At 37.4% G+C, this 27,215-nt stretch overlaps 1 protein-coding gene across 3 annotated transcripts in view; it reads left to right on the top strand.

The window, feature by feature from the left end:
- LOC136036926 (uncharacterized) overlaps window positions 1–27,215 on the top strand; it is a 103,453-nt gene that overhangs the window by 49,403 nt on the left and 26,835 nt on the right. For all 3 annotated transcript variants that reach the window (XM_065719314.1, XM_065719321.1, XM_065719330.1), the window contains 2 exons: window positions 7,977–8,179; window positions 20,734–21,070. In XM_065719314.1, coding sequence (XP_065575386.1) covers window positions 7,977–8,179; window positions 20,734–21,070 — 540 coding nt within the window. The remainder of the gene's footprint in view (window positions 1–7,976; window positions 8,180–20,733; window positions 21,071–27,215) is intronic.

The raw sequence follows: 27,215 nt of genomic DNA, 5'->3' as shown, positions 1-27,215 counted from the left end.
ATATATATATTTTCTCCTGATGAGCCCTTGTGTTGGGTTGTTGCCTGTCAATTATTTGTCTTTATTGTTTTTATTGTTTGGTAAATGACGACTTATACTTATTGACGACGTGACTGCCTGTCCACGGATTATTCTTTATGGTTGATTGTGTATGGCTATGCTGTTTGACCTATGTGATTGTATGGATGAGTAGGGTTAAGGCCTCATTCAAGTGCTGGTCTATATTAATCACTAATTTAGGAAAACAGTCTTCCTTTTCTCCTTCTGTCTCCTTTTTTTTTTATGTGTTTGTGCTGTTGCATTGGTGATTTCTCTTTTCGTTATATTGAAAAAAAGTTTTCAACTGAAACTAAGAAGTGACATTAAAACTTGAAAGGAACAGAAATCATTCTTTATAAACAAAAAAGATCACGGCAGCATTGTTTCTCCATTAAATTTTAATCAAAAATGAGCGAAGATCAATTAAAAAAACAACGTTTTTTCTAGGGAAGTAAAGAGCGAAGTTGACACTTAAACGGACAAAAATTATTACTTCACGGCCTATCTAATATACATATCAATAAACTAGCATAAATAAAGCAGCTAATTTGTTTCCCTATGTTTCTAGGATTATAGAAAACTACCACTTTACTGAAAGGAAAAAATAATATAGGGGTTTTGGTACAGTAAAAGCAAACCAATTAAGCATACTTTTTACACATCAAAAATAAAACATTTTAGGATTGTTGTTTTTTTTTGTTTCTTTTTTCTTTTTCGTTTAATTTGGTATCACTTCTGCACAATGGCTCAGTTCAATGACTGGCTCTCCTTTTGGTTCTGAAAAGGACATGTCATGATTAGTTTTTAGACAAGTTCGAAGTAGAGCCATCTTGACAGTATTAGTACTATAGACTAGCTTTAGAATTTGTATCATAGCTTGAAATTCACTCGTGTATAGAGAGAAATAACTGGATTTCCAGAGTTCATATTATTTCTGATTCGATCTTCATTTCAAGTAATACTAAGGCATATTTCTTACAATTTAAGATTGTATATTACTCACTATTGGTATTAAAGCTGACGAGAACAAAATGCTACCTGATAAATCAATCCGACTTTTCTGTACGCTGTTCGGTGACTTAGGGGTTGTTTAAAAAAATATTTAATTTTACACTTATGTTTTTAAGATATTTCTAATTTTTTACTGAAAATTACTGATGTCACAACTTGTGTAAGATTATTAAAAGTTTTATAGATTAGTTTATTGTTGTCAGGCTCCATACTCACTTTTGACTCCCAAATCAATATTCCCGTTTTTTTTTTTTTTATATATATATATTTGGCTTTTGTGTTTTTGGTAAAGCGCTATTTTTCTGTTCTCCTAAAACATAGGGAAACGTAATTAATTGTTTTATTTGAACTAGCTTTGTTGATATATGTTAGATAGGTTGTGAAGTAATAAGTTTGTCCTTTTTAAGTTGCAACTTCGCTCTTTACTTCTCTCGGAAAAACTTTTTTTTTAAATTAATTTAATTCAACATCCATCTAAAGATTCCTTAAAAGCTTCACCTTAATACCGTTAGCTTCAATAGTTGTAGTGGTAGTGGTAGGATTAACAGCAATATGCACATTGCACCCTTGGTTATTGCAACATCCCCCTCAACACGGGCCGAAAGTTTCTACTTAATACCATTAACCGTTCCTGAGGGATTGCTGACATGTCCTCTTGAAAACCTATATGCGGAAAGCGTGTTTTGGTTTATTTCAAGGTTCCCAAAACTTTTTGCATGAATATCCTTATCTTTAGAAGTAGTGTTAGTAGCAGCAGTATTAAAACGACAACCCCTTTCATATAGGGAATAATTTCTGTTCGTTTTAAGTTTTAATGTCGCTACTTACTTGCAGTTAAAAAAACTTTTTTTTATTTAATTTCTTAATAGCGTTAGTAGTATTTGCAAATGAAGTAGTAAGGTTTACAAAAGACTCGTCAAAAATTGTTTATATTCATTTTGTTATGTTTTTGCGAGTTGGACAAAGGTTTCGGGGGGGGGGGGGGTCAAAACCCCTACCCCCTGGATACGGCCTTGATTAAGCAGTATATTAAGAAGTAGCAGTAGTAGCGAGTAAATTTTACCTTTCGGGTCAATTTATCATCTACCTCATCATTTTTTAAAAGTTCAAAACTAATATACCCAGTCATTCCTGAGTTGCACCCTTTCGACAACCTATATGCACATAACGTATTTTGGTTTAGTTTAACTCTCTGCTCAACATTCTCTGTAGGGTTCACTTGAATGCCCTTCGTCTTCTGGGACACTAAATTTCAAATAATCCCACTATTCTCAATAACAAATACTATATGTAAACAATGAGCGAATTGCATAGCTTACAGCTCTTGTATCGACAGCTTTGGGGGGGGGGGTTGACATATCCAGAGATACAGTTATTGGACCGTTCAATTATGCTGAAATAAATGGCTGCTACCTCAAAATTTTGATTGCGTATGTTTGGGGAATAGATGGGCGTGTGAGGGGGGCTGGTTGCCCTCCCCCCGAGTCAACTTTTTACTTTTGATAAGGGTAATGAAACTTACAATTTCTATTTGAATAAGCTCCTTCCAAATTTCTACGACGCTCTTTACTGATATATTATTAATATTTGAAAAAAGAGGAAATACATTCTTTGTATAGTTACAGAGTAAAAGGGGTGCTTATGCCTTATTTAGGATATTAAATAAAAAAAAACAAGTTTTTTTTAACTGAAAGTAAGGAGCGACATTAAGACTTAAAACAAACAGAAATTACTCCGTATATGAAAGGGGTTTTTCCTCCTCAACGTCCCGCTCTCTACGCTAAAGTTTGACTCTTTCTCTTGACTCTACTTTTTAAAACAGTAAAAAATCTTGGAAAACGCTTACAAATGTCGTAGATTCGTGATTGACGTAAACGGACGGGATCCGCTTTCTTTGGGGGATTTAGGGGGTGGGGTTCAGTGCTTTGGCGAGTTTGATGCTTCTGGACGTGCTAGGACGTTGAAAATTGGTAGGTGTGTCAGGGAGCCGCACAAATTGATTTGTTAAAGTCGTTTCCCCCGATTCGACCATCTGGGGGGCTGAAGGGAGAGGAAAAATTAGAAAAATTGAGGTATTTTTAACTTACGAGTGGGTGATCGGATCTTGATGGATTTTGACATTTAGAAGGACCTCGTGACTCAAAGCTCTTATTTTTAATCCCGACCGGCATTAAGCATCTGATTTTCCTTTTAAAGCAATCTATTAATTCTTAAAATTTTGCTAGAGCTTATGCCATATGAGCTGTTGGCTCTTCCGACCTTGTCATAAGTGCCATATGAGCTGTTAGCTGTTGTTTATTGTTTGGGGCATCAATGGAACCCATTATATCCTTGCAAGCTTACATATTTTGAGGGATCTTCTAATTGAGGGAAAATCTAGAGTAGGGTGTAACTAGGTGGAATATGTGAAACATTTACTTTCGTAGAGATAGGTATTTTTTTTCCAGAAATAGAAAAAAAGCCGGCCAAATTAACTTTGTGAGCGTGTGAACAAAAATATAAGATAATTGAAACAAGAATGTTATAACCTATTCGTTAAAATTTGAGGTAATGTTAATCTTGGGTAAATTTGGGAGAGGGAATATAGGAGACGGTTTCGCCTTGAAAGTTCCGTTAAAATATAAGCATTGGGCTAAAAAGTGTAGTTTCTATCTGTTGTCCATCGAGTGGGGCTAATTATAATAGTTTAAAAGTCAAAGAAAGAAAAATGGAAGATTTAGTTATAAAATATATAAAAATTAAAAGTTTTTGGATGAAAATAAAAAAATAGAACTGAAACAGAAAAAAAAAATCAATAAAGGAAAACTTTTCCCTCTATCGGTAAAGAAACAAGGCATCGCCAAGTTACATGAACACTAAATCGTATTATCCCCCTCTTACTCGTATTATTAAATAATGATAAAAGTAACTCAACTGATTTGTGCCCGGGAGGTTAACAGGGTTGACCTGTTGGCTTTCTCAGGCCACAACTGTCGGTCCCAAGTCTGCAAAGTGGTGAAGGTTGGTCGACAGGCTAATAAACTATCACCGTAAAAAATCAATTATTGCTGAATCAACGACGAATGGCCTCGGAATTTTGACTGGTCTTGAGATACAGAACCCTGAACGCCCCCAGACACGATTTTTGACTGCGAAAGATGGTTTCCGAATTCGATTTTGGAATGTTAGAATGATTAACCCAGATTCTCAGCGGGGTTGGATAAATATTGTGATGAGAATTTTTGATAAGTATCGGATAGATGTGGCCGCACTATCTGAGACACGACTTCCACAGTTTGGGACCTTTGAGTGCGAAAATTATCATCTGCTTTTTTCTATCATGCCCTATTAAAGCGGCTGGAGTGGCTGGCACTGGCCTTCAATCAATGATCGGATCCTGAGAGCGAGTTTTGCGACTACTCAGGCATAAATAATGTTAATAGCAGTGTATGCTCCAACAAATGAATCAAGCGACTCTGATAAAGACACCTTCTATCAGTCGCTTAGTGATGTCACAAATAAAGTTCATTTCCACTATATATTGATTATGTGTGGCGATTTTAACGTTAAAGTGGAGTGCCACCAGGAGTATGCGCCAACGGTGATCGGTCCTCGTGGACTTAGTGAAATTAATGAAAATGGCTTGAGACTGATTGATTATTGTGTCACTAATGGCATGATTGTAGGAAGTACATAGTACCCCCATAAGACTATCCACAAATACACGTGGAAATTACCGGATGGGACCACTGTAAACCAGATCGACCATATACTCATCAGCAAGTGAAGAAGAAGGTCCCTTGAAGATGTCAAAGCTTACGGTGGAGCCGACTGCTTCTCTGACCATCAACTAGTTATATCCACATGCAAAATCAAGTTGAAGGTGGTGAAGAAAGTGTCAATTACACTTGGGAAATTTGATACCAGAAGTTCCTTGCTAAGACTATTCGTCAAAAATATAGTCTTGCGCTAGAAAATAGGTTTGCAGCTTTGAGCCTCGATGACCCCGACGAAAAAAGTTCGGATTGTCTTTGGAAATCACTATCGGAGTGTCTAAAAGATACTGCAGTGGAAGTTCTTGGATATGAGAAACGAAAGAAAGAAGAGTGAATTAGTGAGGAAACATAGCAGCTAATTTAGGAAAGAACAAATCTGAAAGCTCTTGTTGATAAATACTCACCTAGTCATTCATCTAATCAGTCTAGCGATAGACAAGTTTAAAAAAGCAGTTTAATGCGCCCAAAAGCGAGTGAACTTCTGTCAGGAATGACAAGAGAACATATGCTGAGAACGTAGCAGCTTACGTAGAAAGAGCAGCCAGTCGGGGTGATAGTAAAACCATATATATGTTTACTAAGAAGCTTACCGGCACGCAAACAAACCCTTGCCCCTTCGTAAAAGATGAAAGTGGGCAGCTGCTTCCCAATCAGTTAGATGTCTAGAACCATTGGAATGAATATTTTTTGGATGTTCTGAACCAGCCGTTATCCTCTTTCAGGAAGTTATAATAGGCCTGAAGTTGCTAAAAAATGGGAAAGCAGCTGGATGTGATGGAGTTCCTCCGTAGCTGTTGAAATATGGAAAAAAGCTCTCTCTGGCCCACTATTTGAGCTGCTTGGTAAGGTGCTGGACGACAAGACTGTCCCTCTTAACTGGAAAAAAGGCATTATTGCGATTCTCTTCAAGAAATGTCGAAAAACGTCATGCAATAACTTCAGAGCTATCATACTCCAGATAGTCGGAAGTAAAGTTCTGTGTTAAATTATACTTAATAGAATCGAGACTCAAGTGGACATAATTTTAAGGGATGAGCTACATGGTATCCGTCCAAATCGTTCTTCCTGCGACCTGATATTTAGCTTACGTGTTCTACTGGAGGAATCAAACAAATGAAAAGTGGAGATTATTTTAGTTTTTATAGACTTCTTGAAAGCATTTGACTCCTAGCGTTTAGAGTGCCTCCGAAAATTGTCAATATGATTAAATCCCTGTATGCTGCACAGGTTTATGCAGTCCAGTGGATGTCAGAATGGTTACCTGTTGAGTCTGGGGCATGTCAAGGATGTTTGCTATCTCCTATATTATTTTCAGTGCTTATTGATTTTGCGCTTCGAGCTTGTCGCTTTAGAGGAGGTGTAGATCTAAGCCCCGAGAGTCAAATTCATGACTGGTGACAATATTGTTCTCTTGGCTCACTGCCAAGAGGATATTCAACATAATCTGAATGAACTAGCAGCGAAAGCTGCCCCTATAGGCCTGAAGTTTAATTTTGATAAAACGAGAAGTATGTCAAACGCAGTTGTGTCGAAAATTTTGGCTGGGATTCGGTACGAAGGTACTGATATAGAAGAGGTCAGAGAACTTAAGTACCTCCGTAGTACATTTACCCAAGATGGGAAATGTGATAGAGATGTCATGCTACGCATAGCGTATGCAGGTGGAGAATTTTATCAGCTGGAGAATATTTGGAGATGTAGATACCGCTCTCAGAAGTTGAAGTTGCGATTATTTAGGAGTAATGTACCCTCTGTACTTTTATATGGATGCGAGTCCTGGAGCCTTTCAAAGAATGCTGAGAAAAGATTACTTGGCTTCGAGAATAATTGCCTGCGTGGAATCCTTGCGGTTGATTGGACCGATAGAGTAACGAATGCCTAGATAAGAGCTGATACCGAGCAACTACTGGTGACCGACGAGATCAGAATGAAAAGAGGGAAGTATTGGGGACATATGACCCGAATGAGTTAAGTATGCCTTCCACGTGATTTATGGTGTTGGACAACGCACCACACTTTGTCTATCCCTGGAGAAAAAGGCAACGAGTCTTCGAACCACTCCGAACGAACTTTGGTCTTTGGCACAAGATCGGTCAAGTTGGAGGTCAACCTTCGCTGCCCTATGCGCCCCCAGGCGTAGGAGGATCTGTGTCTAAGTAAGTAAGTAAAAGTAATAGGAAAATCAGTGCTATTACGTAACAGATATTGTAGACCATGCGGTATGCGTAGGAACATTTTTATGCACTAATGGTCAAAATTGACTTCATAATTGGACATAAAATGATATTAAATAAATTCAGAATTTGCCTGTTTAATAGGAGTGGGAGTGAATCTTACGTATGCCAAATTGAGAAAAATAAGGGATAAGGGAATTTTCAGAGTAGAGAGTACAATTTGAGATAAAAAAAGGATAGTAAAAAGTAGTCGGAATTAGTTAATTCGGGAGATCGTGGTTGAGCTTCCTTGTTATGATGCCAGGACCCTTTTTTTTCTTTTTTTAATGGTCACGTATTGTTGTAAATCTTATTTATTTGTATTTATCTGTGATTTTCTGATGAAGGCTCTTGGATCTAGAGCCGAAAAATTCATTAAATTTTTTTCACAGACTGAAAAATAATTCCTCGTTGCTTTACCTTGCGTTATTTGTATTTTGGAAAGGCAGTGTGGTATTCGTCGTTGTTTACATTTGATCAAGCCAAAGCAGTATTTTTTGCAATATTTGAAGCGTTCGGAAGTCAAACATATAAACTCTGCAGGCTCTGTCTTTTTTACTTGTAGCCTCCAAGGAAGTGATGTCAGATCAAAATAATTTCTCTTTGAAAATACCCCAACTGAAGAAAACTTTTATGGACAAGACAAGATTATGTAAACACCGAGTACCGAGGACGGAGGAGTAGAGAACGAAAGTCTGATAAATATGGAAATGTACGTGTAGTCAATTTGAATTTTAAATGGAAATTTGTGATAAGGTTAATTATGTTAATAAGCCTTTTTTTGTTAACTTCAAAAGCTTCATCTTGAACTGACTATTGTGAGTTCACTATTTGTGATAAGGTTAATTGTGCTAATAAGCCTTTTTTTTGTTAACTTCGAAAGCTTCATCTTGAACTCACTATTATGAGGTTACTATTTGTGATAAGTTAATTGCGTTAATAAGGCTTTTTTTATTAGCTTCGAAAACTTCGTCTTGAACTCACTGATAAGAATATGCTAGGAACATTATTGGATCACTTATGTCCGTACCTGACATCTCTGTGCTGCGTTTTTACTCCCCTCAACCTTAACCCAATCTCACGGATGGAGTATTTGAAAGAGTTAGAACTCTACCCTAGTTCTTCTGAATCAATCCAGGTGCCACAAGGTTTATTCCAAAGGTGAGTATTTTATTGTCTTTGTGCTTTTTTTTGCTTTTGTCTTTTATTGTCTCTGCTTTTTCGTACAATAGTAAAAGCTTGAAAGAAATAGATGATTTTCTACTTAGTCTTCTTCGGCTATTTATTTTAACTCTGCCTCTACATCAATATTTTTGAGCTAGTAATTAAGCCCTTTTGTGTCTGGTGTTCAATGTTTAAATCTACAGCGCCAGGATTGTAAACATATGGTTTCTGTGTATCGGGTTTAAACAATGGTTTCAACTGGTCCTGAATTTTTGTCTTCAATCAGTTCAAAAATTTTGGAAGAAGAAGAGGCTTGGCTTCATTCTTCCCATACCCAGCTCCTGGATCTATGATTATAAGCAACCACCAAAAGAACTGTACCTCACATCTTGCATCCTTTCTACTTGCCTCTTTCGTCTTCGATGTGGCCATGCAAACACAAAATTAACACAATTCCCTAACTGCCCCATCCCCCAACTGCGACACATGTGGAGTGTATGAAAACATACGTCACATCATCTTTAACTGTAGATTAAATAAATAAAAAACAAGTTTTTTTAACTGAAAGTAAGGAGCGACATTAAAACTTAAAACGAACAGAAATTACTGCGTAGATGAAAGGTGCTGCTTCGTCATCAACGCCTCGCTCTTTACGCTAGTTTGACTCTTTCTCTCGACTCTTCTTTTTAAAACAGTAAAAAACTTTAGCATAAAGAGTAGGGCGTTGATAAGGAAGCAGCCCCTTTCATATACGAAGTAATTTCTGTTCGTTTTAAGTTTTAATGTCGCTCCTTACTTTCAGTTAAAAAAAAAACTTGTTTTTTTTTATTTAATTTCTGAACGTTTTTGAATAAATGCATGTTTTGATTTTGGCTCTCCACAGAGGAATAATTAAAACGAAATTTGCATATTTTTTTTTTGCCTAAATGGCTTTCTCGTAATTTTGATCGAATGATTCTGAGAAAAAAAAAGAGCGGGGGAGGAAGCCTAGTTGCCTTCCGATTTTTTGGTTAATTAAAAAGGCAACTAGAACTTTTATTTTTTTACGAATCTTTTTATTAGTAAAAGATATACGTAACCTATAAATTAGCTTACGTAAAGAACTTTTGTATTCTCATGTTTTTATTACATATAGGAGGGGGTTCGCCCCCTCGTCAGTACCTCGCTGTTTACACTAAAGCTTAAATTTTGTCCCAAATATATATATGTATATATATATATATATATATATATATATATATATATATATATATATATATATATATATATATATATATATATATATATATATGTGTGTGTGTGTGTATATATGGGCAAAATGTTCATCAGGACAAATTTATCATGGGGGGGATTTTACCCAGGCTGAATTTTCCATGGAGGAATTTTGTTGGGGGGATTTTCCAAAGAGGGAAGAGGTAGATTTTCCGACAATATTGGAAAACGATTAGAAACTAAAAAAGAGTTTTTTCTACTAAAACTAGGGAGCAATATTGAAACTTAAAGTGAAAAGAAATCATACCGCATATGAGGGGAGATAATCCCTCCTCAGTGCCTCGCTCCATCCACTAAAGTTTGATTTTTTTTCTCCAGATTCTTTAAGAACAACTGCTGAAACACAAGGATTGTTTGATTAGAATAAGAAGCTTTTTAAAATACTAAAAAAAAACATATATGAGGGGCATTCCTCTCAAATATGCAATAATTTCTATTCGTCGTAAGTTTTAATGCTGATCCTAACTTCTATTAAATAAATAAAAAAAAATAGTCACTGAAAGGCAGAACCAATTCTCAGTGGAAAATATTGACATGTTGCTGATTTTGAATAGCCAAAACTAGCCAGTAGGTTATCTTTCTTTATCTTGAGCCTAAGTAATTTCAAATCTGGATTTCTTTCATATTCATTTACGTAATCGAAGGTTGTTTTTATTGTTTGATTTTATATTAATCAAAGTTTTAAGAAAATTGGGCAAAATAAGCTTTAATTACAATTTTTTATTGAGCTTTTGAAGACCAAAGATAATCTGAACAAAAACTAGTCGGAAATATCGATATATCGATTATCAAACATCGATATATCGTTTAATCAAGTTATCACCCAACACTACTTTAAAGACATTTTTTTGATACTTTAAGTTCTAATGTTCTTTCCAGTATTTCTGAAAATGAAAAAAAAGAAATGAGAGGGCAGGAAGTTAACCTTAGCTAATTAAGAGTGCTGAATATCAGCAGTTGAAATATAGGGAATATGTCCAAAACTCAGTCCACTGCATCAGTAAATGCTTAAAGGATCCTTGAAAAAGGAGAAGATAGCCGGGGCATTTGCCCCGCCTCTTACAATGCCAAATATTGATTATTGGCTCATCTTTTTTGTCAAAAATTTTGCAAGACAGCCCAAGATATACGATAATTTAATTGTCAAAAATATTAGTAACTACACGTAAATCCTCGGGTATATTCTGATTGAAGTCCAGTTGAATATAACCATAGGGCTTGAGGGTTTGTTTTATTTATTTTTTATTTTATTTTTCTTCATATACAAAACAAAAACACATCTTCTACAAAATGCTGCCGCGCTAAGAAAAACTTTACAGTTTTGTAGATGCACGGCAACAATAAGTAATAATATATATTCCGTTGCAAACTCAAACTTCAAATCAATCTCTCTCATTTGAACAATCAACATAATATTCAACCTCCTCCAACAAAAAAAAAACAATCAATCCCCCCCCAAATCGCCCTATACCACACTCCACAAACCCCCTCCCAGCCTTCTCTCCTAAAAAAAAATAATTATTTTCTAGCAAATGATCTGTTAGTGACTAGCTAAATGATTTGTAGCCTGATTGTATGCTGAGATTAGAAATTTCGGTTCACCGGGATATATTTGTCTCCTCCGTGGAAAAATTTATATTGGTTGTTAATGAACCACTTTTATCAAGGAGGCACACTCGTGCCTCTTTAAAGAGGCGAACCACGACAATGTTAAGCGATCTTCGCTCCAGTGGTTCCAGTGGTCGCAGAGGGATGGGGAGGGATGCATTTCGTAGCCCGAGCTCCAACTAAGAAACCTGCAAAATTTCATCCTTCTCCGGCTTTTCCTTCATGGGGAAAATCTGGCCGAAATTTTCGACCACCCCCCCCCCTTTAACGTTTCCGATCGGGCTGAAATTCACAAGTTAAGGTCCCCTAGGGCCGAGGAGCTTATCCGCGAAATTTCAGCTCGATCCGATAACTCCTTCCCTGTTTTCCAGAAACCACGCATAGCCACTTAATGTTCATATTCTCCTTTTTTTTTTTTTTTTTTTTGCCACGCCTACAGGTCACAGCCGACATCGGATCTGGGTGTACGAAGACTCATTCGACGCGGAATTCTCCGAGTAATTTTCCTGGAAAGTTTCGTCGGAAAATCTTAACCCCCCGATTTTCTAGCTTAGAAAAACCCATTTCCCCATAAGAGCCCATGTTAATTTTTGAAATTCTTAAAAGTTATTTAAAAGTTATATTTATACACATGCAGGTATTTCGACTTCAAACATGCCCGGTTAGCTCAGTCGGTAGAGCGTGGGACTTTTAATCCTAAGGTCAAGGGTTCAAGTCCCTTATCGGGCGGTTTTTTGTCACAAAATATGAAAAAAACTTCGTTTTCTTAAAGAGTTAAAGAGGCTGCGTCCCAAAGTCGAACCTTAAAACGTACAGGAATTAGGAGAGGCAGTCCTAATTCCTGTACGAGGAGTACAGGAATTATTAAATTACATCCACCATGGATTGTAGAAAAACGTACAGAAATAATATGAAAAAAACTTCGTTTTCTTAAAGAGTTAAAGAGGCTGCGTCCCAAAGTCGAACCTTAAAACGTACAGGAATTGGGAGAGGCAGTTGAGGGGCTGCCGCCCCCCAAACCCCCCGCTTTTATAGACTCTTTTGTACAGGTTTTTTGTTTTGGGGGGCTGCCGCCCCCCTAACCCCCTGCTCTTTGCTTCGGAAAGGCCCTGTTTTAATTAACAAAACAAAAAACCTGTACAAAAGAGTCTTTAAAAGCGGGGGGTTTGGGGGGCTGCCTCTCCTAATTCCTGTACGTTTTAAGGTTCGACTTTGGGACGCAGCCTCTTTAACTCTTTAAGAAAACGAAGTTTTTTTCATATTATATTGGTTTAAAATAAAATACAGACAAGACAAGGGTGCTTTTGTTGCAGGATAGGCGTGCATGTTGAACAATTGAAGCTGTTTCATATAGGGTGCCTGCTGTTTCCTTGGAAGAAAATAGTGTAGCTAATAAGATCACACTTGTACAATTCTTAGGGTAGGGACCGATGACTTGGCATAGGGGAAGGGGTGTCATTAAATATAAATACAATATTCCATACTACATCCAAATTCTTCTGCAGTAAGAGGGGAGATTCCAGTTCCACTGCACCAGATTGAACACATTCCTAATATGTTCCTCCAATTGAAGGAATGTTATGGATGAATTCCCTCCTAAAAATTGACGTGAAGTAACTGTAGAGAAATGGATGCCCTGGGTCTAAAAGTTTTGATTTTCCAGCTGCACCCCTCTCCTTCCTGTAAGGAAGACTCCTGTCCTCCTTACAGCTGGTCTGTGACTATGCAATCACTACAATGTAGTCTAAATAAATTAATAAGGTCTCAAATGAATTATCTCACTCCTTATCTCCCCGTTCATTTTCTATGAAGTGATGAATATCCTCGCCTATATCTCGCCACCGCAAGATATAGTATGTCATCAGAAACTGAGTGGTCTTATTACAGCTTTACAGTATTACAGCTTTTATTTACAGCTTTTCGAAAAAAAAAATTAACCGAATATTTACCTCTATATTTTTGTTTGATTGCATTTGGCCCTTTTTGGGCCAAAATTGGTGTTATGTGCCATGAAATGGCAGAGAAAATTGCTTTGTCGCTATGTGATGTCTTAATCTACTTAAAAACAGCGCTAGAACTCTAAATTTCTGCTTGAACAAGCCCGCAGCTACTCAAAGACCTCTCCGCTGGTTCGACGCCATTATCTGTGAAAAATATTCCACGAATATCGAAAAAAATAAGCAATTCCAAATATTCATATGTAAAGGAATGAAGACTTCTGCCATAAGGTTTATGGACCTATTTAAATTTATGTAATAGTTTTGTCAAGATCACAGAACTTTCGGGGGCTCAAACTTCGGTACTTTGGTGTTGGCTGCTCCTGACAATGTCACAGTCTTTTTCAGACCGTTTCAGTATTTTGAACGGTGTGGAAAAAGTTCGTTAATCAGATCAGAGTTGTATGCACTGTAGGTGTTACAGTAGATTATGCAAGTAATACCTATGCCAATTCAGCCGACCTTCAACCGTGTTTGCGGAAGAAGGATTTGATTGTTTTTTTGTTATGTTTTAATTGATATTCGTGATAAAATTTGACTTTTTTCGCGTGTAATAGCTTTGAGTTGTGAATTTGGATCTGACTATTCTCGGGGACGTGGATAGTGTATAAAACCCCGTTACCATTGACAAAGAATATGTTTTCTTCTTTCTTCAGTTCTCTTATTAAAGACAATAAAGAAGCACATCAATATAAAGCAATGATTTCCCAGCCAGCTTAAAAATAAGCGAATTATACAGAAATTGTCACAAAATTCCTAGACAGCTGGAGATTGGGTTGAAGTGGGGGTATGGGCCTGAAACCCTTCTCCTGGGCCAGGGAGCCGGGTTCCCCGGTATCATTTAAAAAGGATAGGAAATTAAATAAAAAAAAAACAATTTTTTTACAAAAAGTCAAAACTTTAGCGTAAAGAGCAGAGTCATGTGGAAGAGACAACTCCTTTCATATACGTAATAATTTCTGTTCGTTTTAAGTTTTGATGTTGCTCCTTACTTTCAGTTGAAAAAACTTTTTTTATTTAATTTCTTATCGTTTTTAAATAATTCTTGGGAATCCGGCCCTCTCTCCATGAAAAATTCCGGTACTTGTGTATTATACGCCACTCACTCAAGTTTACGATACGTAAAACTCGAGAACAAACGGGTTTCTTCGTTACTTTAGAAAAAATTTGGGCTATATATTTGCACATTGGAGGGGGGGTAAAGTATTGTGGGTCAGCATGGCAAGTGTGTTAGGTACAATTATTTTGTATATTATAAAGTTAGAATTGTTGTCTGACTTCAAACTGTCCAAATGCTTCTCCCCCCTTGTATGCAAATATATAGCCCAAATTATATATTTCCCATCTATTCTGTCACTTTTCTTTGTCTTATCTCACGCTAAGCTGAAAGAAACTAACAAAGAAACCGGTTTCTTCTCGAGGTTTACACAGCGTAAACTTGGGTACACAAGTACAGAAATTCCTTCCCCCTAAGGAAAAAAAACTAAACTAAACTCAAATAAAATTCTTTAATTTGGAAAGCCTGATTTTCCTCGGGGAGGGGGGTAAATGCCGGCCACCATGTGGATTGTGATATCCCCGGAGGCATATCCATTGGACCTTAGTTCGCTCTTAAAAAATTGCTGTTTTTTGTGAGGGCCGCCGAGTAGTATAAAAGGGGACAGAAGAGGTTATTTTTGCCCTCCAGTCGTTTTTAACCCTTAAAAAAGTACTATAACTTTGAGTTTACGATCGAATGAGGTGCTCTCAAGTTTCTATGATGTAGTTGCATAGGAATTTGTTGTGGGCAAAAAAAAAACTGGTGACTGTAGGACGATGGAAATTAGCAGGTGTATCAGGAACCAGACCAGATCAAATTAGAAATTGTCATTTCTCCGATTCGACCATCTGGGGGGGGGAGTGGGTGGACGGTTAAATCGGAAAAATAGAAAAATGAGGTATTTTTAACTTACGAACGGGTGATCGGATCTTAATGAAATTTGATATTTAGAAGGATCTTGTGATTTAGAGCTCTCATTTTAAATCCTGAACGGATCTGGTGACACTTGGGGGAGTTGGGGGGGACCTAAAATCTTGGAAAACGCTTAGGGTGGAGGGACCGGGATGAAACTTGGTGGGAAAGATAAGCAGAAGCCCTAGATACGTGATTGAGATAACCGGAACAGATCCACTCTATTTGGGGGAGTTGGGGGGGGGGTTAATTCTGAAAATTGGAAAAAACGAGGTATTTTTAACTTACGAAGGAGTGACCGGATCTTAATGAAATTTCATATTTAGAAGGACCTCGTAACTCAGATCTCTTATTTTAAATCCCGACCGGATCCAGAGTCATTGGGGGGGGGGAGTTGAGGGGAACCGGAAATCTTGGAAAACACTTAAAGCGGAGAGATCAGGATGAAACTTAGTGGGAAGAATAAAAACAAGTCCAATATATGTGATTGACATAACCGGAGCGGATCTGCTATATTTGGGGGAGTTGGGGGGGGGGGGGTTAATTTTGAAAAATTAGAAAAAATGAGGTATTTTTAGCTTATGAAGGAGTGATCGGATATTAATGAAGTTTCATATTTAGAAGGCCCTGTTAACTCAGATCTCTTATTTTAAATCCCGACGTATCCAGCGTCATTGGGGGGGGGATCTTGAAAAACACTTAAAAGCGGAGAGATTAGGATGAGACTTAGTGGGAAGAATAAAAACATGTCCAAGATACGTGATTGACATAACCGGACCGGATCCGATCTCTTTGGTTGATTCGGGGGGGGGGAGTAATTCGGAAAAATTAGAAAAAAATGAGGCATATGTAACTTACGGTTGGGTGACCAGATCTTAATGAAATTTGATATTTAGAAGGATCTTGTGCTTTAGAGCTCTTATTTTAAATCCTGACCAGATCTGGGGACATTGGGGGGAGTTGGAAGGGGAAACCGGGATTCCTGGAAAACGTGGAAATTGAGGTGTCCTTATCTTACCAATGGGTGATCGGATCTTAATGAAACTTGATGTATAGAAGGATCTTATGTCTCATATGGTCCATTCTCAATTTGAACCGGATCCGGGGACATAGGGGGCTGGAGGGGGAACAGAAATCTTGGAAAACGCTTAGAGTATAGAGACTGGGATGAAACCTGATGGGAAGAGTAAGCATCAGTAAAAGATACGTGAATGACATAATTGGAACGGATCAGCTCTCTTTGGAGGAGCTGGGGGGTGTTGGTTTGGAAAAATTAGAAAAATTGAGGCATTTTTAACTTAAGAACGGGTGATCGGATCTTAATGAAATTTGATATTTAGAAGAAGCTCGTGTCTCAGAGCTCTTATTTCAAATCCTGACTTGATCTGTTGACATTGGAGGGAGTTGTAGAAGGAAACCAAAGGTCTTAGAAAACGCTTAGAGTGGAGAAACCGCGATGAAACTTGGTGGATAGAATAAGCAAATGTCGTAGATACGTGATTGACGTAAATGTACTGGATCCACTCTCTTAGGGGGTGGGGTTCATTGCTTTGGCGAGTTGGTGCTTCTGGACATGCTAGGACGATGAAAATTGGTAGGTGTGTCAGGGAGCTGCACAAATTGAGTTGATAAAGTCGCTTTCCCCGATTAGACCATCTGGGGGGAGATGAAGGGAGAGGAAAAAGTAGAAAAAGTGAGGTATTTATAACTTACGATATTTAGAAGGACCTCGTGACTCATAGCTCTTATTTCAACTCCTGACCGGCATTAAGCCTCTGATTTTCCTTTTAAATCAATCTATTGATTCTTAGAATTTTGCTAGAGCTCATACCATATGAGTTCTTGGCTCTTGGCTCGTCCGGCCTCGTTACAAGTGCCATATGAGCTAATAGCTCTTGTTTGTTTTTTTTTCGAGCGTCTCTTAGAGGTGTATAGAATAATACTGCGACGGACACATCGGGCGTTAAGAGAGAAAAAACACAATCGATGAATCGAACGTCGACGGCAGCAATGCAGCCGCCCATCGTCACTAAAATACACGAACAGTAAAATAACGTTTAGCGCCTAACATTTTAACGCCGAGATTCTGGCCTATAGAGCTAAATGGAAGCGGGCACACTTGGTGTCTTTACATAGGTGCATTGGTGCACGGTGCATTTACATAGGGCAAATCATAAAAATAAAAGCTAAATTAGAAGTCATAAATGAATTTATATTCCTGGGAAGGGAGAAAGCAATTGTAAAAAAGAAAAGAAAAAAAGAAGCTAGATAATTTGATGAGTAGATGCCCCGAAATTTAAGAAAGTTTGAAGTGTTAGAGGTTTGGGCCCAGATTAGCCCCTGCTTTCAAATTTAAACAAACCAAAGCCTATTTATCATAAATAAAGAAAAACGAGCCTTAATCCAATTTATGTGCCCTAAACTAAATAGTAAAGGTAGAGGATGTGTCGACCAAATTTTTACTCTTAGGTTAATAATTGAGAAGTGCCTTCGCTTTCAAACACCTTTGGGCCTCAGTTTTATAGATTATGATCAAGCGTTTGATTCTGTTGATATAATAGCTTTAGCAAAGGTCTTGTCCTTATGGTATACCAGACAAATACATTAAATTGATTAGTGCTATGTAGCCTACGAGAATAATACAGCTGCAGTTAAGGTAGGAATGGAGATTAGCAGCTGGTTTTGTATTAAATCAGGAGTTAAGCAGGGTTGTGTTCTATCGCCCTTTATGTGGATCATTTTCATGGACTTGGTCGTAAGGAGCGCAGGAAAGACAATGGGAGCCCACATAATCAAATGGGGAGGAAAAACTATCCTGGACTTAGATTACGCTGTGGTTTAGAGTAGTGTGGATCAATCCTGCTTTCTTGGGCTATTAAATAAAAAGTTTGACTCTTTCTCTCAACTCTACTTTTTTAAAACAGTAAAAAACTCTAGCGTAAAGAGCGGGGCGTTGAGAAGGGAACTGCCTCTTTCATATACGAAGTAATTTCTGCTCGTTTTAAGTTTTAATGTTGCTCCTTACTTTTAGTTAAAAAAACTAGTTTTTTTTTGTTTAATTTCTGAACGTTTTTGAATTAATGCATATTTTGATTTTGGCTCTCCACAGATGAATAATTAAAACGAAATTTGCATATTTTTTTTTGGCTAAATGGCTTTCTCATAGCTTTGATCGAATTATTTTGAGAAAAAGGAGCGGAGGAGGAGGCCTAGTTGCCCTCCGATTTTTTGGCTACTTAAAAAGGCAACTAGAACTTTAATTTTTTACGAACGTTTTTATTAGTAAAAGATATACGTAACTTACGAACTAGCTTACGTAACGAACTTCTATATTCGTATGTTTTTATTACGTATATGAGGAGTTTCACCCCCTCGTCAGTACCTCGCTCTTTACTCTAAAGCTAAAATTTTGCCCTAATTCCTTAAGAATGACCCTTGAATCACAAAGGCCGTAGAATAAATAGTTGAAATTACTAAAAATACTTGAGCGTAAAGAGCGAGGTATTAGGATAAACCCCTCATATGCGTAATAATTTCTGTTCGTTTTAAGTTTTAATGCCGCTCCGTACTTTCAGTTGAAAAAACTTTTTCATATTTTTTTTTTCATTGTTTTTTTTTAATAACGCTAGAAAATCCTGTGCTCCCTTCATGGAAATTTTCTTCTCCCATGACAAATTCCTCCATGGAAAGCTCGCCTAACATATCCCCCTCTTCTCAACCCCTCCCCCAACCAAAAAATCCCCCTGGGGGCCTAGTGTAGGAGGGGGCCTTGGTGCCCTCCAATTTTTTTGTCACTTATAAAGGGCACTAGAACTTTTCGTTTCCGTTAGAATGAGCTCTCTCGCAACATTCTAGAACCGCTGGGTCGATACAATCACTCCTGGGGAAAAAAACAAACAAACAAATAAACACGCATCCATGATCTGTCTTCTGACAAAAAATACAAAATTCCACATTTAGATAGGAGCTTGAAACTTCTACAGTAGTGTTCTCTCATACGCTGAATCTGATGGTGTGATTTTCGTTAAGATTCTACGACTTTTAGGGGGCGTTTTCCCTTATTTTCTAAAATAAGACAAATTTCCTCAGGCTGTTAACTTTTGATGGGTAAGACTAAACTTGATGAAACTTATATATTTAAAATCAGTATTAAAATATGATTCTTTTGATGTAGCTATTGGTATCAAAATTCCGTTTTTTAGAGTTTTGGTTACTATTGAGCCGGGTCGTTACTATTAAGCCACGAACTGTTTGATAATGAAAGAAAGGTTGAGATGGTTAGACCACGTTCTGCGGGTGAAGGATGACAGATTGCCGAAGATTGTCCTTTTCGGCCAACCCTCTAGGGGTAAACGGAAAGCAGGTCGTCCTCGTATGGGGTGGGAGGATGCCATAAATAAAGATTTAAAGGAAATGTGAACTTCTTGGGAGAGTGGAAAGAGGGAGGCTTTGAATAGATTGGGATTGAAGAGGAGCTTGCGCAGCTGTGTTGGCCTAAGGTGGCTTGGTGCTACGGTGAGTTGTTAATTTTAGTAGTACTAGTAGACGTAGTAAACTAAATAGTATTTTAACAAAATCGGAATTCATTTACGTTAAGAAAATTTCTCTCTATTTATTTCAGAATAGCTTCTAGTTTAACTGCACTCCCCCGCAAGGCCTACGCGTGTAATAAATTCATACAAATATCGAGAGGGGCATACAATGTACAACAAACAATGTACATACAAGACTTACGATCTATAAGATATATATTTAGATTAATATGATCTATTATTATCGACTTATGTTGTGACGGTAGAATGTTTACCGCCCAATGTGCCAGGGTAGCAGCGGCAAAACAAACGCTTGGTTAAAAACGCCAATTGTGCCTTGGGCCTTGTGAGCTTATAATAGACAATAATTTTACAACTCTCAAACCACAGAAAGCCAAAAATTTCGGAAGGGCAGAACCAGGGTGTCTCTTTCTGGATGAATAGGCTATTTTTCCACTCTTTTAGATCTCAACTTGCATTCTCGAACACGCAGATAGCAGTAGATAACGAAAATGGTGCAAGTTTATTTCTTTTTTTTGCGTTTAGGTAAATATTTTAATAATTAGTTGGAAACCTACCTGTAATCAAGGGAGATATGTAGGGGAATCCGTATAACTCTGAAGATCTCTACTAAGTCAGGTATAAATAGTACTTGGACGCACACCACAAAAAGGAACCAAGTTCTTCAGAAGGTGTGAAAGATTCTCTTTTAAAAGAGGCTCAGTTCATTGAGGGCCACTCTTATTTTAACACCCCTCCTCTGAATTATCCCCTGGCTATGCTTATTACCTTCTTACTTTGGTCCTTGGAATCCTCCCGGCTCTCTTTTCTCCTCTTCTATTGAAACATGTGTTTTGACTATAACATGGGTATTGAAACCCATGTTTTGATAGCTATAGGTGAAAAATGCGAATTTAAAGCAATGGATTTTGTGGGAAAGAATGGTTGATCCGAATTAAAATTTTGGTTCCTTAGTCCATTTTCTCTTCTCCATGGAAAAAATAGATAAAAAGCGCAAACTGTGGAAAACTATGGTGCTAAGTCATGCGATTTTGGAGAGTTCTGGGTAGGGGGAGGTCTTCCTAGAGTGGGTGCCCAACGCCAGATATGCATTTGTGTGTCTTCTCGCATTTCTTTCAAAATTACTCCTCTTTCGGAAACCAAACTTAACATTTTTTTTTTCTTACTTAGCATTGAACGTTTCCTCTTGCATGCCGAATGCGGAAATGAGTCTATATGGGATGAAATCATACATCGGCCTGGTTCATTGAAAGAAATAGACATTCAGTGTCTTCACGGTATGGAAGAAGAAGAGAAATTTCAAAAATTTGCTGGTCATGGTCAGTGGAAGGTGTTGAACATACAAAGATGCGAAGGTCTCACTCTTTCTAGGGTGTTTGACTTGCTTAAATTCAACCCTGGTCTAAAGTCGTTGACTCTTCCTGGGTCATTTATGCCTGAGAAACCAATGACAGAGGAAGATGCCAAATTGGTTGAGGTAATCAGAAGACATTGCTGGCGTAATGAGGTCAGTCATTTTTATGCTTTAACAAATAGGAAAGCAAAACTCATGTTAAAAAGTTAAGAAACTATATGAACTTCCGAAAAATCACAAGATTTGGAGAGGGATGCAAACAACAATTCTGCTTCAGCAGAGCCTAATTTTTTTAGGGTAAGGGGGTATTTCTGGGGAGGATGTATATAGCCATTTGTCAATGCACGATTTTTTAGGGTAGGGGGGGGTAATTCTGGGGAGGATTTATATAGCCAATTGCCAATGCACGATTTTTATTTAGGGTAGGGAGGCGATTCTGGGGAGGATGTATATAGCCATTTGCGAGTGCACGAAATATACGCTTATAAAATTTGATAACTTTTCAAATGTTTGGTTGGAGGGGAAGGGGGCTCTTCTCTGTAAACCACTGACTGCGTCATTAATTTGAATATATTAGTTTTAATAAGGAAACACTCACATGGTAGGGTGCATTCTGTTTAGATACTAATGGAAATGGAAACATCTGTCGGCTCTTCCAAGTATGTCCAATGTATATAGCGAAGTCGGTGACATGGTATTGCAATAATTGCCGAGCAGTTATATAAGATTTTAGTCCTAAAGTTTTTTCTATGACAAAATGTGCTGAAGTACTTTTTTTTAACAAAATATAAAAAAGCTTTTAAGATCATCAGAGAAGTGGGTGCTTAAAGGTGTGTCTCCTCCACCACAATTGTTAGCAAGAGTTTCTTGTATGTGTCTGGACAGGTAAATAATTGACTAACAAAATAATGATTGTAAACAATTTTCCATGAAATGATTTATTGCCAAATTCAAAAAAGAAGCCCTTGAATTGAAAAAAGATAGCTTTAAATTAACTTTTAAACTGTAAAACACAGAAATCGTTCACAGTTGCTTCGTAATTTCAGAAATTTACCGATTTTTTTTTTAATTTCGCGCTCAAAATCAATCCACAAATTTTCTCTAACAGGTTTCGTTTCATTGAAAACATTTAATCTCAACTGTCGTAAAATGTATTACTAATATTTTTGGGCAACATCAGGCTTAATTTCTCCTCTGGTCAGAAAAGTAAAGGCTTCGCTAAAGAATAGTTCGTCTGGGTCGCTGTATAACAGAACAGACAAGACAAATGTCGTTTGGGATAGCACTACATTTACCGATAGTGCAGAGTCAGTATGGCAGTTCCTTGGTGCCTATGTAATTTATGGGTTGTGCTGAGCAAGGTCTTAACGTGCCCTTCTCGCCTCTTCTTCCAGTGAATTGGGAGTTTGCAATCCAACGTCTGTTTGTCGGAGTGCGATCTGGCCTTTTCGTTATGGCAGGGTATTCTCTGAATAGTCTAGGTCGCCAAGGGGCAAATCGAAACTGATTTCGGTGCCTCTAAGAGAGCTGAAGGCAACTTAATCGTCCAGTCGATAAACACTATTGACTGCCCTGCCTTATTTATCTCAAAATTGATCCATAGACAGAGGGTGATTCTCCGTTAGCTAGTACGCATTCACGGACAGGATGATAGTCCCTGAATGAAGGGTATCAGATTCTCTGGAGCCCTGTCTTCTCGTATCGCAACCCATATGGAATCCCGAGTCGGTCGATTCGGATGCAGTTACAAAATGTATAAAGATAGCGATCTGGGTCTGACTGTGTTTCAGGCATTGCCGAGTATTTTTCGAAGCGTGAATAGCTGGTTGATACAGCCCATTCTATGCTGAAATTAGGCCTGATTTGTGCGTGTGCTCATGTTTTGGCCAATGTCAAATGGTTGAAATAGCTCGTCTGGAAATACCTCTTGTTCTCAAATATTCTTTAACCGCTTTTGCAGGTGATGAGCAAGAAGCTTGGGACTTGTGTTGTCAATTTCTGCTGGAGCTGAATCTATTCCCAGTGATTTATTGTATTTACTTTTTCTATTGCTTTCCGGTATTTCATCCTCGTTTGGGGACTTTCAAGCTGACAACTGCGTATTCTTATGTTTTGAAAGTTCTTTGTTTGCATTCCGTCATTCGATTTTAAGGGATATCTTCTATGTTCTTTTATACAGTTATGCTCGTCGTTATCATAATAATGTCATAATAACTATGATTCTATGATTATTTCGCAACTTTCTATTGAAACATGTTTCGATGCACCTCGTTTTGTTCGATTATGTATTGTTGTGTTGTTCGGAAGTTGAGCGGCCTGAGACCATTAAAACGGTGGTCGGCGTTCACCCCACTCTTGAATATTACCCCCCTGAAAATACCTCCCCCCTTCTTCCGCAGAGAATACCCCCTGGTAAATACCCTTCCGGAAAATATCCCTCTGTGGAAAATAAGGCTTTCTAAATTTGAGAATTTTAGCTGAGTTAAAACGATAAGAAATTAAATTTAAAAAACAAGTTTTTTCAACTGAAAGTAAGGAGCAATTTCCACGGTAAGATGAAAATGATATATTTCCCGTATATTCTGTCACTTGTCTTTGTCGTGTCTCGCGCTAAGCTGAAAGAAACTAACAAAGAAACCGGTTTGTTCTCGAGTTTTACACAGCGTTAACTTGAGTGAGTGGCGCGTAATACTCAAGTATCAATTTTTTTTCCCTTGCGGAAATTAAAAATATAAAACTCAAATAAAATTGTCAAATTTGGAAAGCCTTATTTTCCACAGGGGTGGTATTTTCCGTGGGGGATATCCGTCGGGGGGGGGGGGTAAACGCCTAGAACCTATTAAAACAAACAATGACAAAGGTGAAACAGTTCGTGCTAGCAAGCTGTAAGTAAGGAATGACTTGCGAAAAAAAATGTAAAGAAGAAACAACCCTATGTTTGGTAAATCTTTTGGAGATCCAGGTGAACCAGTTTATACAGACCCGTCTGTTTTTACCTTAATCAGAGTGTCAGATTTTTCTTTCTAAATGCGTATTTTCTATCTAAATGTGTTTTGATGTTACGTTGCTTTGCTCGATCTATTGTTGTATTATTGTAGCTCGGAAGGCGAGCGGCTTAAGACCATGAAACAAACGGCGATCAACACCAAATAGTTTGTGGTAATAAACTGTAAGTAAAGAATGACCCCTTTTAAATAGTAGCCGAAACTCTTAATAATATTAATAATGGTAAAGGAAGAATAAAAAAAAAAATCATTCGTATGAAGCCAATCTGTTTTTCAAGGTGCTTCTAAACGTGTAGGATATTTTAAGTTCGAAGTTCATCTAAAATTGGTAGCAGATAAAAATATTGCCCTTTTTCCAAAAAGGGGGTGATTTGATGAAAAGTACACCATCATATTCAGCATATTTGATATTGAATGACAATCCTGAAACAGCAATTTGAAACCCACTATCCACTTTGACTTACTTTACTGAAAAGCTCCTACTCAGCAGCGTTGCCAGCGCAGATGAACCCAGATGTGCCGTTAGTCATCTCCAGATTGGTCTGTGGGTAATGATTAGGGCTTCGTTGAAGTCAATGCTCTGAGATTAAGTCGACCGTGGATGACGTCAGCCCATCTTGTGCGTGGCTTACCTCTATAGTGGTAAGCCACGCACAAGGGGATTGTCCACGAGTGGACAATTCCCTATGTACAAATATATGAAATTTGCATTTTTATTAAGAAGGATGATCGCAGTTGCGTGTTAATCTTTTCATTTTTCGAGAGTGATCGTGTCGAACTAGTAGTCGTAGAACATTGAAAAAGGGTTCATTTAGACGGAAACTAGATTTACGTTGCTTTGGAAAAATGAAATGCTGTAGTCTCCTTTGATTGGCTTCACGGACAAAAGTGTTGTGGAAGCAAAAATTTGGTTTCTTCGGTCAGACGTTGTAATTGTTGCCTGTCAGCAGAAAATGATAGCCTATTTTCAAAAAAAAAAGATTTTTTTTCTTCATTTTAAAAAGAGGACGAGAAGTCTCTTTACGACTGTCTCAACATGACATTTTCTCCCTACATTATTAAACCAATTATTAAACATTTATTAAAACAAACGTTATTTTTTATTTTCTGACATTTAAAATTGCCGTTACTTCAAAATACACAATGTAAATAGCCTTATGGCGTATTGCTTTGCCTCAGAAGAAAAACCTTTGAAAAACACCTCAAACACAAAACCTCAAAACGCAGATCTTAAAAACCTCAGAACAAAAATTCTTTGTTGTTATTCTAAAAATTCAACATGTGCAAGCTACGAATTCGTTACTTTACTTCAAAACACAACATAGATTATTTGCTTCCGACATATTTGATGGTAAGAACAATTTAAATCTGTGTATCACCGAGTGCCATATGGAGACTCTAGTAATAATTTCTTTTTAAATTTTAAGACTTTACGTAACATATTTGATTAATCTTAAACACAAACATCGACGCTTTTAAATCAAGTGTGAAGAACTGGGTTTGATGGGGGCAACAGCCTTTCTCTTATTGAGGAACAATCAGTACTTTTTCTCGGGGCATAACTATTCAAAAATTAAACACTAGTATAATAATTAAAGGGTGTAGCCCCTCGCCTCATGCTTTGGGAAACTTTGTGAAATATCAAAAACCAACAGAAAATAAAACTTATTTGAACAAGTTTTTAAACGAAAGCATAAAAAAAGATTAAAACATAAAAAAATGCCCTATAGACGAGGGAGGAGACAGCCTTAACGCGAATTTTGTTTCCATTGTGTTTCAAGAACGAAAGCTCCACCGCAAGAGCAGTTAGATAAAGAGGTTGAATTGTTTTTGTCGCAATAAGAATTGGAGGGCTTCCTTGTATACCAACAATTAGCAACAGACTATTTGTTGCATTCTGAACTACCTTGAGGTAGTTACTGGTCAAACTCAGCATAAAGGATTAAGGATCAAGGCAGAAGCCCTCGTTACGCAAAAGATAATTTTTATTTTCAATTTTTCATGTCTCTACTCACTTTCTTTTGAAAAAACTTGTTTTTACCATTTAAGCATAAAAAGTAGTACCGTTGGTTTTAGCTTTAATGATTGGATTATTTAATTAAGAAGGTTTGACTGTGGATAATATACTTGTGTATAATTTTAACATAAGAAGGATAGATGCAATTTAGCTCCTCCCTGAGATTTATTTGAAGAAGCCAATCAGAAAAATAACGTTATGAAAATACATGTTTTTCTTGTTTTCAATAAAATAAAAATCCGGCCCCCACCTTCCTTGGTGTCTGATCTCTCTGCTCTTATGTTCGTAAGTATACTACATTTAATTTTTGATTTGATAAAGAAGAATGGCTTCTGACAATATATATGGGTAGACCTATTCGGTAGCCAAATCTTGTTTTTGTATTGATCTTTATTTTTATTAATTAAAAAAAACAAAGTTTTTCCGGGGGAAGTAAAGAGCGAAGTTGAAAGTTAAAATGAAAAAAAATTATTACTTCACAGCGTATCTCATATATATCAATAGATCTATTGATATGTATAAGATAGGCTGTGAAGTAAAAATTGTGTTGCGAGAGCAACACTTTGGTTTTGTCCCGTTTTTTTTTTTCTATGCCGCCGATCTCGGCGTATTCCTGAAAACTGGTAAGGGTCTAACCTGTGCGGTTTTTACGGAAAGTGTGGACCTCAGGCCGGATTTATGACTGTGGCATTACATTTTGGAAAGCTCCTCAGAACTCTTGCCTGGGGCCAAAAAGGATGGTTTTTGCTTGTCCACGAGCCAGAGACTATGGTGTGAGAAGTCAAGTGGAGTTATATAGCCTATGTCAGAGAGGAGTATCAGAAGTTGTGCAGCCAAGCTTTCGTTTCATCGAACGATGTTTCTGCTTTCGAGTGGAAAGCTCCGTTCTAGCAGGCAAGCAGGCTGGCACCACTTTCAAATTGAAGATGGACTAAAATCTATAAGTGTTAAATATATGCGGCAGTTACCCGGCCCCACAGCCAATATATCTTCTTTGAGCAAAAATGTGGTATTTTCCCACGGGTACGAAAGTGCTGCCGTGATTTTGGCTGGGTTTATCATTGTGTTGCGGAGCAACACTACTGCTTTCGTAGTTTTTTTTGTTTTTTTTTTTCTTTTCACCGTGATCAGCGACCTGTAGCTCCGAAGTGGTAAGAGTTAAAAATTTGAGATTTTTCAGAGGGAAGGGAAACGTGAAACAGAGTAAAAAAGTTCCACTTAAGTTCCTAAAATTTCTAACAGTTTTCCATAAAAAAAAATAAAACCGTTTTTTTCT

Source organism: Artemia franciscana, chromosome 2 (genome assembly GCF_032884065.1).
Source record: "Artemia franciscana chromosome 2, ASM3288406v1, whole genome shotgun sequence".
In the NCBI taxonomy this organism is placed as follows: domain Eukaryota; kingdom Metazoa; phylum Arthropoda; class Branchiopoda; order Anostraca; family Artemiidae; genus Artemia; species Artemia franciscana.
The sequence above is the reverse complement of the archived record's forward strand: the minus strand, read 5'-3'. Positions and strand labels throughout refer to the sequence as shown.